The 15,817-nt window shown below is 38.8% G+C and overlaps 2 protein-coding genes across 10 annotated transcripts in view; both read left to right on the forward strand.

Moving 5' to 3' along the window:
• LOC135095540 (uncharacterized) overlaps positions 1–15,817 on the forward strand; it is a 131,919-nt gene that overhangs the window by 51,746 nt on the left and 64,356 nt on the right. Inside the window, exon 1 of one of the 9 annotated variants that reach the window (XM_063996424.1) lies at positions 11,638–11,778. The exons of the other annotated variants lie outside the window; for them this stretch is intronic. The gene's annotated coding sequence lies outside the window, so the exon portion shown is untranslated. Of the gene's footprint in view, positions 1–11,637; positions 11,779–15,817 lie in introns of those variants that run through there. 9 annotated transcript variants of the gene reach the window in all.
• The window catches only part of LOC135095493 (uncharacterized), a 13,203-nt gene continuing 11,285 nt past the window's right edge, over positions 13,900–15,817 (forward strand). The window contains exon 1 of the mRNA XM_063996341.1: positions 13,900–14,001. Coding sequence (XP_063852411.1) covers positions 13,900–14,001 — 102 coding nt within the window. The remainder of the gene's footprint in view (positions 14,002–15,817) is intronic.

Here is a 15,817-nt window from a genome sequence, read left to right on the forward strand (position 1 = left end):
AGTTGCCTCAGACACCTGAGTTTCAGTGAGAAAAAGAAGATGAGTGTTAGAAGAGGAGAGGTGGTGTTCTTCAGATTGAAAATTAGATCTTAGACCACGAATGTTGCACAAGTTAATGAAGAAAAAGTTGAGGGGGGTGTCAAGACACTTAGGGTCGTCATCAGAAGGGCAGTCCGACCTGGAGACATTTGTGGTCCCCTCACCAGATGGGGACTCCGAGGCTGGTGTAGGAGTCGACATGAATTTTTGAAATTTTCAGTGAAAGGTGTGTGCGTTATTAGGTGCTTGTAGTTTTGTGTGGAGGAAGAGAGTTATCTTTGGTTACTAGAACTTCCCTTTTGAGGACTGCGTAGACACAGAACACTGTCTGGTGATATGAAAAGTTGAAAGAATGGTATATGTAGATGTGGAAGATCATCTTCTTCCCCCAGAACAAATATTACCTTAGACCATATGTTATGCTCTTGCTGTGCCTTACCCAGTTCCCTCAGAGTAAAGTTGTTTACAGGAATCGAGTCACTGATTGCCCCCACAGGCACATTTCATGAAAGTGCGTCGGCTACTACATTAGCGCGATAAGTAAGTACTTGACCACTGGAGCAAATTCCTGCATGGTACAGTACCATCTTGCCACTCGTCTGATCAAAATTTTTCCCTTTGAACAGTTCAATTATGGGTACATGATCCGTGTAGACTAACTGTCCTTAAAGTGTTTTAAAGCCAAAGCTATGGCAAGTGTTTCTTGATGAGTGAGAGTAATTAAACTTTGCTGAATTAAGCACACCACTTGCATATGCTGTTACATACTTTTTGCCTCTGGCATCTGTCTGCATCATACTGCTCCTAACCCTAGAGAAGAAACATCCGTGCAAATAATGAACGGTTCTGAATACTCTGGGGAAGCAAGTACAGGTGCATTTGTTAGTACTGATTTTAATTCATTGAAACTTCGCTCGTGAACAGTCTCCCAGTGGAAAGCAACATCCTTTTTAAGGAGTTCATTGAGCGGGGATGCAATTGCCGCAAAACTTTTGATGAATCGACGGTAATATCCTTCCTGCAAGGCCTAGGAAAGATCTGACATTTTCTTTGGATTTAGGTTGAAGAAACTTCTATATAGCCATGACCTTTTCATCCACCGTGTGGATTCTTCCAGTATCTAACACATGGACAAGAAATTTTATTTTGGCTTTCATAAATTCACACTTAGGAAGTTTTGCTTCCCCAAGTCCAGCTTCCCCAAGTTTTTGAAGGACTAATTTTAAACTCTCCAGAATAAATTATTGATCCTTATTGGCGATGATTATATCATCAAGGTATGCAAACACGGTTTTGCCAAGTAAGCCCGCGAAAATACTGTTAATCATTTTCTGGAATGTCAACAGAGCGGATTTTACTCCAAAAGACATGCGCAACTATTCGTAATGGCCGTTAGGCGTACTGATCGCTATTATTTCCCGTGAAGTGGATGCCAAGGGAAACTGCCAGTATTCTGACAACAGGTCTAAACTAGAGAAAATTTTATTTCCATGACCCAAAGACATTAGTTGGTCACTCAGAACAGTTAGTGGAGTGATCATCCACAGTGACGTCATTGACACGCCGGAAATCTATTACGGGTCTGAAAGATTTATCTTTCTTGGGAACCAAAAAGATTGGTGAATTCCAAGGAAAGCACGATTCTTGAAAATGCACGTTATAGCAAGACCAGTTAGCGTGAAAATAGTGATAGAAGACAGCAAGAGATGTAACGCTGCAGTGATGAGAGAGAGGCTGAAGACAAAGGAGAGGAGTAGATAAGACGAAAAGCATCTGTCTAAAAAAGTAGTAAGAATGGAACCCCCTCCCCTCACATACGAGTATGTGTACGGATAAGGCCCCTGTACAAAGTTAGCAGCTGGAGAGGAGGAGGCGAGAAAAACTGGAGGAGACGACACAGAACACCTAACTTCATAGGAGCTGTTTTAACTAGAGATCAGATGCGAAGTTTCCAGTTTAGATTATAAGTAAAGGACAGTCCAAGAATGCACAGTGTAGAAGAGAGGGGCAGTTAAGTTTTATTGAAGAGGGGATAGTTGTCTGGAAGAATGTCTCGAGCTGATAGATTGAGGAATTAAGTTTCTGATGCACTGAAGAATACTATATTTGCTCTGCTAGTAGTGGTAACAGTAGTAGTAGTAGTAGTAGTAGTAGTAGTAGTAGTAGTTGTAGTAGTAGTAGTAGTAGTAGTAGTAGTGTAAGAGGCATGATTTAGAAACAGATGAATTTAGGAATAGGAATAAAGAACTATCATTAAAAGGTAATTGGTAAAAGGGAAAAGGAAGTAGAGGCTTAAACAAGACTCCTACACCAACCTCGGAGTTCCCATCTGGGAAGGGGAACACAAATGTCCATAGGTCGGACTGCTCTTCTGATAATGACCCTCTCAACTTTTTCTTCATTAACTTCTCCAACATTCGCGGTCTAAGATCTAATTTTCAGTCTGTAGAAAACCACCTCTCCTCTTCTAAACCTTATTTTTTTTTCCTCACTGAAACTCAGGTGTCTGAGGCAACTGACAGTAGCATTTTTTCTGTTCCCTCCTACTTTATCTTTCCTCATTTTCAATCGAAAGTTGGATGTTACGTTTATATGCGCAACAACCTGCTCTCGTGCCCACTCTCTTGAATTTTACGAGTTTTTCACCATCTGGCTACGACTACAGAGTCATTCTCAAACTAAATTTATCTGTGCTGTATACCTCTCACCTAACTCCTCTGACTATAAGAAATTTTTTGACTACTTAACTTCCAAAGTGGAGCACATTCTGACTCTCTTCCCTTTTCCACAGATCTCCATTCTTGGAGACTTAAATGTTCACCATCAGCTTTGGCTTTCCTCTCCCATCACTGACCATCCTGGTGAACTAGCCTTCAACTTTGCTATCCTCCACGACCTAGAGCAATTAGTGCAACACCCTAATCGTATTCCTGATCATCTTGGAGATACGCCCAAAATTCTTGCTTGTTCCTCCCTCTCCTCCAACCTCCGACTACTTCATGCTACCTATTAAAATTCTTCGCAATGATGTTTTCCATGCTCTCGCTGGCCATAACCCTCGGAAGGCCTATGGACATGATGGGATCCCTCCTATTGTTCACCAAAACTATGCCTCATTTTGCCTAGTCAAACTGTTTCAACTCTGTCAATATCTACCTTTCCTTCTTGCTGGAAATTTGCCTATATCCAGCCTGTTCCTAAAAAGGGTGACCAATCTAATCCCTCAAGATACCGTCCTATTGCTTTAATATCCTGCCTATCTAAAGTTTTTCAATCTATCCTCATCAGGAAGGTTCTTAAACATCTATCACTTCACAATCTTCTATCTGATCGTCAGTATGGGTTCCATCAAGGCCACTGTGCTGTTGATCTGGTTTTCCTTATTGGTCATCCTCTTTTAGAGATTTTGATGATTTTTTTGTTGTTGCCTTGGACATATCAAAAGCTTTTGATAGAGTCTGGCACAAAGCTTTGATTTCCAAACTACCCTCCTACAGCTTCTATCCCTGTAACTTCATCCCAAGTTTCCTTTCTGACCGTTCTATTCCTACTGTGGTAGACGGTCACTGTTCTTCTCCTAAATCTATCAACAGTGATGTTCCTCAGGGTTCTGTCCTCTCACCCAATCTCTTATTACTCATCAATGACCTTCTAAATCAAACTTCTTGTCCTATCCGCTCCTACGCTGATGATACCACCCTGCACTTTTCCACGTCTTTTCATAGACGTCCAACCCTTCAGGAAGTAAACATCTCATGTAGGGAAACCACAGAACGCCTGATTTTTTATCTTTCTAAAATTTCTGATTGGGACAGAGCAAACTTGATATTTTTCAATGTGTCAAAAACTGAATTCCTCCATCTATCAACTCGACACAACCTTCCAGACAACTATCCCCTCTTCTTCAATGACACTCAACTGTTTCCCTCTTCTACACTGAACATCCTCGGTCTCTTCAATGACACTCAACTGTTTCCCTCTTTTTTTTTTTTTATGTAGGAAGGACACTGGCCAAGGGCAACAAAAATCTAAAAAAAAAAAAATGCCCACTGAAATGCCAGTCCCATAAAAGGGTCAAAGCAGTGGTCAAAAATTGATGGATAAGTGTCTTGAAACCTCCCTCTTGAAGGAATTCAAGTCATAGGAAGGTGGAAATACAGAAACAAGCAGGGAGTTCCACAGTTTACCAGAGAAAGGGATGAGTGATTGAGAATACTGGTTAACTCTTGCGTTAGAGAGGTGGACAGAATAGGGATGAGAGAAAGAAAAAAAAGTCTTGTGCAGCGAGGCCGCGGAAGGAGGGGAGGCATGCAGTTAGCAAGATCAGAAGAGCAATTAGCCTGAAAATAGCGATAGAAGACAGCTAGATATGCAACACTGCGGCGGTGAGAGAGAGGCTGAAGACAGTCAGTTAGAGGAGAGGAGTTGATGAGGAGTTTGATTCCACCCTGTCTAGAAGAGCAGTATGAGTGGAACCCCCCCAGACATGTAAAGCATACTCCATACATGGACGGATAAGGCCCTTGTACAGAGTTAGCAGCTGGGGGGTGAGAAAAACTGGCGGAGATGTCTCAGAACACCTAATTTCATAGAAGCTGTTTTAGCTAGAGATGTGATGTGAAGTTTCCAGTTCAGATTATAAGTAAAGGACAGACCGAGGATGTTCAGTGTTGAAGAGGGGGACAGTTGAGTGTCATTGAAGAAGAGGGGATAGTTGTCTGGAAGGTTGTATCGAGTTGATAGATGGAGGAATTGAGTTTTTGAGGCATTGAACAATACCAAGTTTGGTCTGCCCCAATCAGAAATTTTAGAAATATCAGAAATCAGGCGTTCTGTGGCTTCCCTGCGTGATATGTTTACCTCCTGAAGGGTTGGACGTCTATGAAAAGACGTGGAAAAGTGCAGGGTGGTATCATCAGCGTAGGAGTGGATAGGACAAGAAGTTTGGTTTAGAAGATCATTAATGAATAATAAGAAGAGAGTGGGTGACAGGACAGAACCCTGAGGAACACCACTGTTAATAGATTTAGGAGAAGAACAGTGACTGTCTACCACAGCAGCAATAAAACGGTCAGAAAGGAAACTTGAGATGAAGTTACAGAGAGAAGGATAGAAACCGCAGGAGGGTAGTTTGGAAATCAAAGCTTTGTGCCAGACTCTATCAAAAGCTTTTGATATGTCCAAGGCAACAGCAAAAGTTTCACCAAAATCTCTAAAAGAGGATGACCAAGACTCAGTAAGGAAAGCCAGAAGCTCACCAGTAGAGCGGCCTTGACGAACCCATACTGGCGATCAGATAGAAGGTTGTGAAGTGATAGATGTTTAAAAAACTTCCTGTTGAGGATAGATTCAAAAACTTTAGATAGGCAGGAAATTAAAGCAATAGGACGGTAGTTTGAGGAATTAGAACGGTCACCCTTTTTAGGAACAGGTTGAATGTAGGCTAACTTCCAGCAAGAAGGAAAGGTAGATGTTGATAGACAGAGCTAAAAGAGTTTGACTAGGCAAGGTGCAAGCACGGAGGCACAGTTTCGGAGAACAATAGGAGGGACCCCATCAGGTCCATAAGCCTTCCGAGGGTTTAGGCCAGAGAGGGCATGGAAAACATCATTGTGAAGAATTTTAATAGGTGGCATGAAGTAGTCAGACGGTGGAGGAGAGGGAGGAACAAGCCCAGAATCGTCCAAGGTAGAGTTTTTAGCAAGGGTTTGAGCAAAGAGTTCAGCTTTAGAAATAGATGTGATAGCAGTGGTGCCATCTGGTTGAAATAATGGAGGGCAAGAAGAAGAAGCAAAGTTAATGAAGATATTTTTGGGTAGATGCCAGAAGTCACGAGGGGAGTTAGATCTTGAAAGATTTTGACACTTTCTGTTAATGAAGGAGTTTTTGACTAGTTGGAGAACAGACTTGGCATGTTTCCGGGCAGAAATATAAAGTGCATGAGATTCTGGTGATGGAAGGCTTAAGTACCTTTTATGGGCCACCTCTCTATCATGTATAGCACGAGAACAAGCTGTGTTATTCCAAGGTTTAGAAGGTTTAGGACGAGAAAAAGAGTGAGGAATGTATGCCTCCATGCCAGACACTATCACCTCTGTTATGCGCTCAGCACATAAAGACGGGTCTCTGACACGGAAGCAGTAGTCATTCCAAGGAAAATCAACAAAATACCTCCTCAGGTCCCCCCAACTAGCAGAGGCAAAATGCCTGAGGCACCTTCGCTTAGGGGGATCCTGAGGAGGGATTGGAGTGATAGGACAAGATAAAGATATGAGATTTTGATCGGAGGAGCCCAACGGAGAAGAAAGGGTGACAGCATAAGCAGAAGGATTAGAGGTCAGGAAAAGGTCAAGAATGTTGGGCGTATCTCCAAGATCGTCAGGAATACGAGTAGGGTGTTGTACCAATTGCTCTAGGTCATGGAGGATAGCAAAGTTGTAGGCTAGTTCACCAGGATGGTCAGTGAAGGGAGAGGAAAGCCAAAGCTGGTGGTGAACATTTAAGTCTCCAAGAATGGAGATCTCTGCAAAAGGGAAGAGGATCAGAATGTGCTCCACTTTGGAAGTTAAATAGTCAAAGAATTTCTTATAGTCAGAGGAGTTAGGAGAGAGGTATACAGCACAGATAAATTTAGTATGAGAATGACTCTGTAGTCGTAGCCAGATGGTGGAAAACTCGGAAGATTCAAGAGCGTGGGCACGAGAGCAGATTAAGTCATTGCGCACATAAACGCAGCATCCAGCTTTGGATCGAAAATGAGGATAGAGAAAGTAGGAGGGAACAGAAAAGGGGCTACTGTCAGTTGCCTCAGACACCTGAGTTTCAGTGAGGAAAAGAAGATGAGGTTTAGAAGAGGAGAGGTGGTGTTCTACAAATTGAAAATTAGATCTTAGACCGCGAATGTTGCAGAAGTTAATGAAGAAAAAGTTGAGGGGGGTGTCAAGACACTTAGGGTCGTCGACAGAAAGGCAGTCCGACCTGGGGACATGTATGGTCCCCTCCCCAGATGGGGACTCCGAGGCTGGTGTAGGAGTCGCTATGATGATTTAAAAATTTTTGAGTGAAGGGTGTGTGTGTTATTAGGTGCTTGTAGTTTTGTTTGGAGGAAGAGAGTTGTCTTTAGAGGGCAGGCTGTGACTGCCCCCTTGTGTTGTGAGACACAAAGGGAAACGTTCAGTGAGATCACAGCTGGGTTTAATGATAAGTTCACAGCACCCCCTGAACAGTGCTTTAGACCTCACTGGGAGTAATTATCGTTTCGGCAGGTGTCTCTGCCTGCCTCTTCTACACTGAACATCCTCGGTCTCTTCATTGACACTCAACTGTTTCCCTCTTCTACACTGAACATCCTCGGTCTGTCCTTTACTTTTAATCTGAACTGGAAATTTCACATTTCACATCTAGCTAAAACAGCTTTTATGAAGTTAGGAGTTCTGAGATGTCTCCGCCAGTTTTTCTCACTTCCTCCAGCTGCTAACTCTGTATAAGCGCCTTATCCGTCCATGGATGGAGTATGCTTCACATGTGTCTGGGGTTTCCACTCATAGAGGGTGGAATCAAAAGCTTTTCGTCTTATCAACTCCTCTCCTCAAAGTCTTCAGTCTCTCTCTTATCGCCGCAATGTTGCATCTCTAGCTGTGTTCTACCGCTATTATCATGCTAATTGCTCTTGTGATCTTGCTAACTGCATGCCTCTCCTCCTCCCGCGGCCTCGCTGCACAGAAGTTTCTTCTTTCTCTCACCCCTATTCTATTCTATTCTTCTTCTTCTTCTTCTTCTTCTTCTTCTTCTTCTTCTTCTTCTTCTTCTTCTTCTTAGTAGTAGTAGCTGTAGTAGTAGTAGTAGTAGTAGTAGTAGTAGTAGTAGTAGTAGTAGTAGTAGCAGTAGTAATAGTAGTAGTAATGATAATAGTAGTAGTAGTAGTAGTAGTAGTAGTAAAAACAGCAGCAGCAGCAGTAGCAGCAGAAGCAATGGCAGTATTATTATTATTATTTTTATTATTATTACTATTATTATTATTATCATTATTATTATTATTATTATTATTATTATTATTATTATTATTATTATTATTATTATTAGTAGTAGTAGTAGTAGTAGTAGTAGTAGTAGTAGTAGTAGTAGTAGTAGCAGCAGCAGCAGTAGTAGATGCAGCAATAGCAGTAGTAGTAGCAGTAGCAGCAGCAGCACCAGCAGCAGCAACTGCAGCACTAGCAGTAGTAATATTAGTAGTAGTAGTAGTAGTTGTTGTTGTTGTAGTAGTAATAGTACTAGTAGTAGTAGTAGTAGTAGTAGTAGTAGAAGTGGTGGTAATAATAATATCAACAACAGCAGTAGTCATCATCATCATCATCATTCATTATACAGAGTAAGCTGTACATCACATAGTGCTGCTCACATGAAATCCTGTATTGGGTTCATGAATTTACACACAACTAATTCGTGCTAAAATGATATCATTATCATAATAAAAAAAAAAATCAAGTAGATATACTCTTTAAAAATAATAAAAAAAAATGAAATATAATTATATTTAAAGACATAGTCTTCTTCAGAATAGTAAAAAAAAAAAAGAGTTCTTCTTGTCAAAAGACTTAAAATTTGTAGTTTGTGTTAAAGATGTCTGGTGTTTCAATAAAAGCAAGGCAGAGTGATGAGCAATGTCATGGTTACTCACAGGAAATGGACATTTATTTATCTTTTTCATGGCACTTGCATATGCAGACTCAAAAGTCTCGAAAATGTTAAGGGAAAATGTGATTTCATTATTCAATAAATGTAGTTCATAATCTGGTATACAGTATGACTTAAATAAGTATAACATTGTTAAAACATTTGTGCCCTTATACCTCCTGAATACTGAAGTAAATTTATAATAAAAAAAATATTTAATCTCATTTCTGCGTTTTTTTTATCACAAAAATTCTGGCCCCCAGGTGTGCCAGATATTTCTGGCAATTTATTATTTCATGTAATCTGACTACACTACTCTCATTCGGTGAAATTTTTGTTTTACTACGAAAAAAAACAATACAAGGCCTGCTGTCCGGGAGGCAGTAAATGACATTACTCTGCTTTGAGGCTATAACACGCTGTTGGACAGTGGGAGGATTTGTTACGAGGGCGATTGTCCAACAGGATTTTATACCTTGACCATGTATGTGTTATTGCTTGTTATAATTTGTTCTCTCTAAGCGTGGTTGTTGATCTTTTCACAGTTATGGTAGTTAATTGTTGTTGTATTTCCCTTGTCTGTAGAAGGGTAAAACAGACTGACTACCTTAATTAGTGTGACATGGCGTTGCGACCGTTGTTAAGAAGGGTGCATGAGTCAAAAATGGACCTTGTAACCAATATCAAGCCCTGCGCCCACTCACGTATGAGGTGACATGGGAGAAGCTAGTAAGTGCGGCAGCTTTGTGAAGAGGGTTGGGAACTGTGGCCGTAACAGTGTCTTTAGGAAGGTGGAAATACAGATGCAGGAAGAGAGTTCCAGAGCTTGCAGAGAAAAGGATGAATGATTGAGAATAGTGAAGTTCCAGTTTAGACGATGAGTAAAGGACAGACTAAGAGTATTTAATGTAGAAGAGGGGGACAGTTGAGAGTCATTGAAGAAGAGGTGATAGTTATCTGCAAGGTTAGGTCGAGTTGATATATGGAGGAATTTAGTTTTTGAGGCATTGAACAATAGTAACTTTTATCTGCCCCAGTCAGAAATTTTAGAGAGATCAGAATTCAGGCGTTTTGTGGCTTCCCTGCATGAACTGTTTACAAGTACTAGTTACTATTACTACGTACTACTACTTACTACTACTACTTCTGCTACTACTACTACTACTACTACTACTACTACTACTACTACTACTACTACTACTACTACTACTACTAATAATAATAATAATAATAATAAAAAGAAGAAGAAGAAGTAGAATAATAATAATAATAATAATAATAATAATAATAATAATAATAATAATAATAATAATAATAATAATAATAATAATAATGATACTACTACTACTACTACTACTACTACTACTAATAATAATAATAATAATAATGCTACCTCTACTACTACTACTACTACTACTACTACTACTACTACTACTACTACTACTACTACCACTACTACTACTACTACTGTTACTACTACTACTACTACTTCTCTTAAAACTAATACTACTAATGTTATTACTTCTACTACTACTACTACTACTACTACTACTACTACTACTACTACTACTAATAATAATAATAATAACAATAATAATAATAATAATAATAATAACAATAATAATAATAAAAATATCACCCACCAAAGATAGTACTAACACACACATCAACATGTCACATTTTCCCACCTTTGTTTTTAAGTGATGCTTTATAAATTTAGATTAAAAGAGAGAAAGGAATTGGTCTTCAAGCAGAGTGGTAGATGATTAGAATATGCTCAGTTATTAGAGTGTTACTACAGAGTCAACAGAGAGCTTCGAAAGAAGAATGGACACATTTATGAATGTGGATGGTGGGTGGAAATAAGCTGGTGTGTTTCATACAAGAACTGCCACATGTTGGCCTGGTGGCTGCCTGGAGCTTCCCTTATTTTCTTATGTTCCTATGTCAGCCCTCCTCCTATCCCTCCTTCTCCTCCTCCTCCTCCTCCTCTTCCTATTTTTTAAGTTTTCCTTCTTCCTTTTCCTCCTCTTTCTCCATCTCTTCCTCTTCCTCCACATCCTCCTTTTCTTCTTCCCTCTTCTATTTTTGTACTATCTCCTTCTTTTTCATCAGTTTCTCCTTTCTTGAATTCTTAATTCTTCTTCTAACTACTGATGAAATATGACTAGTATTACAATTACTATTACTACTGTTATTATTATTATTATTATTATTATTATTATTATTATTATTATTATTATTATTATTATTATTACTAACTATTATTACTACTACATTTGTGTGTGTGTGTGTGTGTGTGTGTGTGTGTGTGTGTGTGTGTGTGTGTGTGTGTGTGTGTGTGTAATAATAATAATAATAATAATAATAATAATAATAATAAACGGTTTATTCTTTAGGCAGTCAACAAACTGAAAATGTACATTGGGGGTGGGGAAATACTTGACATTAATCCTAAAGGTAAGTCAAATCTAGAAGAGACTATTGATTGATGGCTCGCACCATGGTGGGAATCGCACTGAGTCTGTACCGGTCCGTACGTGGCGCCTTTAGGGGCGTTATCTTATTGTGGTGTCTGGTGGCACGGGTAGGGCGAGGCGCGTCAGGCGGCAGCATGTTTCTGAGACGTGGATGATTCAGAAGTCCCCTTCCAAATTTCTCCAGAGCCTCACTGTACCTGGTCTGGACAGCTTCAGGGTGTTCCGGGCTACTTCATAGGTGGTGTATGCAGGGCCAAGGATGACCCTGCACGCCCTTTTCTGCACACTCTCCAACTGTAGCTGTTGAGTTTGTGTGAGGGAGGAGGACCACGCTGGGGAGGCGTACATGAGTTTGGGGAGGATGAAAGTAAGATACACCCCCCTTAACTCATCTGTCGGCGTCCCCAGCGACCTGAGTCTGCGCAGCATGTACAGCCTGTAGGTAGCTGATCTTATGGTGCTGGCGACATGCTGCTTCCAGGTCAGCTGGTCGTCCACCGTGACTCCGAGGAGCTTGGCACATCGGACCACCTGGAGGGGGTGAGGGCCCACTGAGAGCTGGGGAGAGGGCACTGGTACAGAGGAGGTACAGAAATGCATTACCACAGTTTTGTTGTGGTTGATGGTCATCCTGCTCTCCTCCGTGTTTGTGTGTGTGTGTGTGTGTGTGTGTGTGTGTGTGTGTGTGTGTGTGTGTGTGTGTGTGTGTGTGTGTGTGTGTGTGTGTGTGTGTGTGTGTGTGTGTGTGTGTGTGTGTGTGTGTGTGTGTGTGTGTGTGTGTGTGTGTGTGTGTGTGTGCGTGTGTGTGTGCGTGTGTGTGTTCCAAAGAAAAAATTATTAAATAAAAGAAAAAATCAATGAAAAAATAATTATAATAATTAACATAGGTTGGTTAGGGCAGAGCAAACTTGGTATTGTTCAATGCTTCATAAACTCAATTCCTTCATCTATCATCCTGACACAACCTTACAGACAACTATCCCCTTTTCTTCAATGACACTCAACTGTCCCCCTCCTCTACACTGAATATTCTCTGTCTGTCCCTTACTTATAATCTAAACTGGAAACTTCACATTTTATCTCTACCTAAAACAGTTTCTATAAAGCTCGGCGTTCTGAGTCGTCACCGCCATTCTTTTTTTTCTTTTTTTTCACCCCCCCCTCCATCTGCTAACTCTGTACAAGGGTCTTATCTCTCCATGTATGGAGTATGCTTCACATGTCTGGAAGGGTACCATTCATGCCGCTCTTCTAGACAGAGAATCAAAATCTTTTTGTCTTATCAACTTTTCTCCTCTAACCAACTGTCTTCATCCTCTTTCTCATTAAGGAAATGTTGCATCTCTTGTTATCCTCTTCTGCTATTTTCATGTTAACTGTTCTCCTGATTTTGCTAACTGCATGCCTTCCCTCCTCCTGTGGCCTCATTGTACAAGACTTTCTTCTTTCTCTCATCCCTATTCTGCCCACATCAACCAGTATTCTCAATCACTTATCTCTTTCTCTGGTATACTTGGGAACACTCTGCCTACTTCTGTATATCCAATTTCCTATGACGAACTCTTTCAAGAGGGAGGTTTCAAGGAACCATATTTTTGACTAACGCTTTAGACTATGTTCAGGGATCAGCACCTCAGCGGGTCTTTTTTTTTTTTTTTTGCAACTTATGTTACCCTGGGCATATAAATAAATAAATGAATAAATAAATAAATAAATAAATAAATAAATATATATATATATATATATATATATATATATATATATATATATATATATATATATATATATATATATATATATATATATATATATATATATATATATATATATATATATATATATATATATATATATATATATATATATATATATATATATATATATATATATATATATATATATATATATATATATATATATATATATATATATATATATATATATATATATATATATATATATATATATATATATATATATATATATATATATATATATATATATATAGGTGCTGTTCCCTGAACATAGTCTACAGCATTAGTGAAAAATACAAGATAAGTGCCTTAAAAGCTCCCTATATATATATATATATATATATATATATATATATATATATATATATATATATATATATATATATATATATATATATATATATATATATATATATATATATATATATATATATATTGTTACAACCACAATTCCCAGCCCCTTCACCAGGCTGCCGCACCTAGACTAAGTTCACTGAGCCACCTCTTACGTGGACTCAGTGCTGGGCTCACAGATGGGTGCACAGGGTCCCTTGTGATTCCAGCACCTTATTCATAACAGTCCTAACTCCAAGTCACACTAAGTTGAAGTCGCCAGACTGTCTTACCGACTCAAAGGACAAGGCTCCAAACTATACTTAACATCCACAGCTGTCTAGGAAAAACAGTTAACATATGATAACATGTATATGATCGAAGTATAATACCTTGATGGGCTTCACCCCTACGTGACAGTCCTCCCACTGTCCAAAAGAGCGTTATAGCCTCAAACCAAGTAGTATCATTTACTGCCTTTTGGGCAACAGGCCCTGTCATTGTCAAGACCTGAGGTGGCTACTACGTGGCTAATTACTTAGGTCCTCTGCAGCTGAACTGCATCACCCCACAGTAACATTTAAAACAAACAGGGACACTAAAAAGAGACACTAGAAAGTATGGTAAAAAGAGTCCCCACAAAGACACAGGAGGGTCAGCCACACAGCTCACTGCTCCAGGTCAACCTGTGGTCTCACACAGGCGAGGATTCACTTCCCCGGGTATAGTGTGTAATTCACAACTACCCTTACTAACAGACCAATATAATAATAATAATAATAATAATAATAATAATAATAATAATACTTTATTGCTCTTACAGAGAATTTGTCTTGTGCTTGCCAAAGTATAAAAGAGAAATATAGAAGTATAAAAATTCTTAAAACTATCAGTTACATCTATTAAATTCTCAATCATAAACTATCAAAAATAGAACACATTAAAATATTAAAAACATTAAAAGTATTGCTGATGTCCCTGAGTGCTGCCTTCTTTTACAACTGTTGATTCCCATTCAATATCCTGATACTAGATGGAACATACGACTCCCTATACCGAGATGTTCGGCCCTGCACAGATCTCCATCTTCTGCCAGATGGTAACAATTCGTAACATGTGTGCAATGGGTGACTGGGGTCTTTTATTATGATATTACTTCTCTGAATAACCGCTCGTTTATACAGTTCCAACAATGGTTTTGTATTTTTTACTTTTAATCGGCTACATTTCTTTATTATCTTGCTTAGTTTACCTTTAGATTCCACAGTACTATTTCCATACCAGCAACATATAGCAAATGAAAAAACTGATTGTAGTATACTACTGTAGAACAAATCCATTATCTTACTACCAACTTTTAACTTGCATAGTTTCCTAACAAAAAACATCCTTGAGTTTGCCTTCTTATATATTTTATCTATGTGAGAGGAAAAGTTGAGTTTATTGTCTATGATCGTTCCTAAGTATTTGTATTCTTCTACTACTTCAACAGTTTCATCATTGATTTCCAAAGGTTCATGTTGTACGGGAGTCTTACTAAAATCAATAATCATCTCCTTAGTTTTGTTAACATTTAATTCTAAAAAATTATCCCTGCACCATGTACTAAAGTTGTTAATTTCTTCTCTATAAATAACATCATTATTTACACAGAGAGAGACAATGGCAGTGTCATCTGCATATTTGAATATCTTAGTACACTCATTTTGACTTCTACAATCATTTGTATAAAGAGAAAACAGTAGTGGTGACAATACGCAACCCTGGGGCGCACCTGTGTTTGTTACAATTGAGTGAGAGATCTGGTCCTTAAGCTTTACATATTGCACCCTACCTACCAAAAACTCGCGTATCCATAGAACAAGTGGTGGACTCACGTTAAGACTTATAAGTTTTTCCATTAACACATGAGATTGTATTGTATTGAAAGCACTTGAAAAATCAACGAACAACACCTTAGCAAAGTGTTTACTGGATTTGTTGTTTACATTTTCCAGAAATCGAAGTATATGATTTATAATTGATAACGTAGCATCTTCCACGCACCTATCTTTCTTATAGGCAAACTGATAAACATCCATTTGGTCTTTCACTTCAAGAAACAGGAACTTTTTAATAACACTTTCTAAACATTTCATAAATATACATGTCAAGGCTACAGGTCTGTAATCATTATAACCTTTAGGAGTTTGATGTTTTGGCACTGGAATAATTTCAGATGTCTTCCACAGTTTAGGTATATAAAATTGATCCAAGGAACTCTGAAAAATTCTGCATAAAACTGGAACCAACTCGTATTTACAAATGCTTACTACCTTAGCACTTACTCTATCAGGCCCTGCCGCTTTATTGCTCTTAACTCTTTTCAAACTTTCTAGTACATCCTCACACGTTACAGTAAATATTCCATGTTCCTTGTTATATAAAAACTCAGTAAGGCTGTTCTGTTCTGAAGAATAATCTTGGACATCAAATCTACAATAAAACTTATTTAATTCATTGCAATAATCCTTTACATTTGTAATATCTGGACACGGA

This window comes from Scylla paramamosain, chromosome 49, assembly GCF_035594125.1.
Source record: "Scylla paramamosain isolate STU-SP2022 chromosome 49, ASM3559412v1, whole genome shotgun sequence".
Lineage (NCBI taxonomy): Eukaryota > Metazoa > Arthropoda > Malacostraca > Decapoda > Portunidae > Scylla > Scylla paramamosain.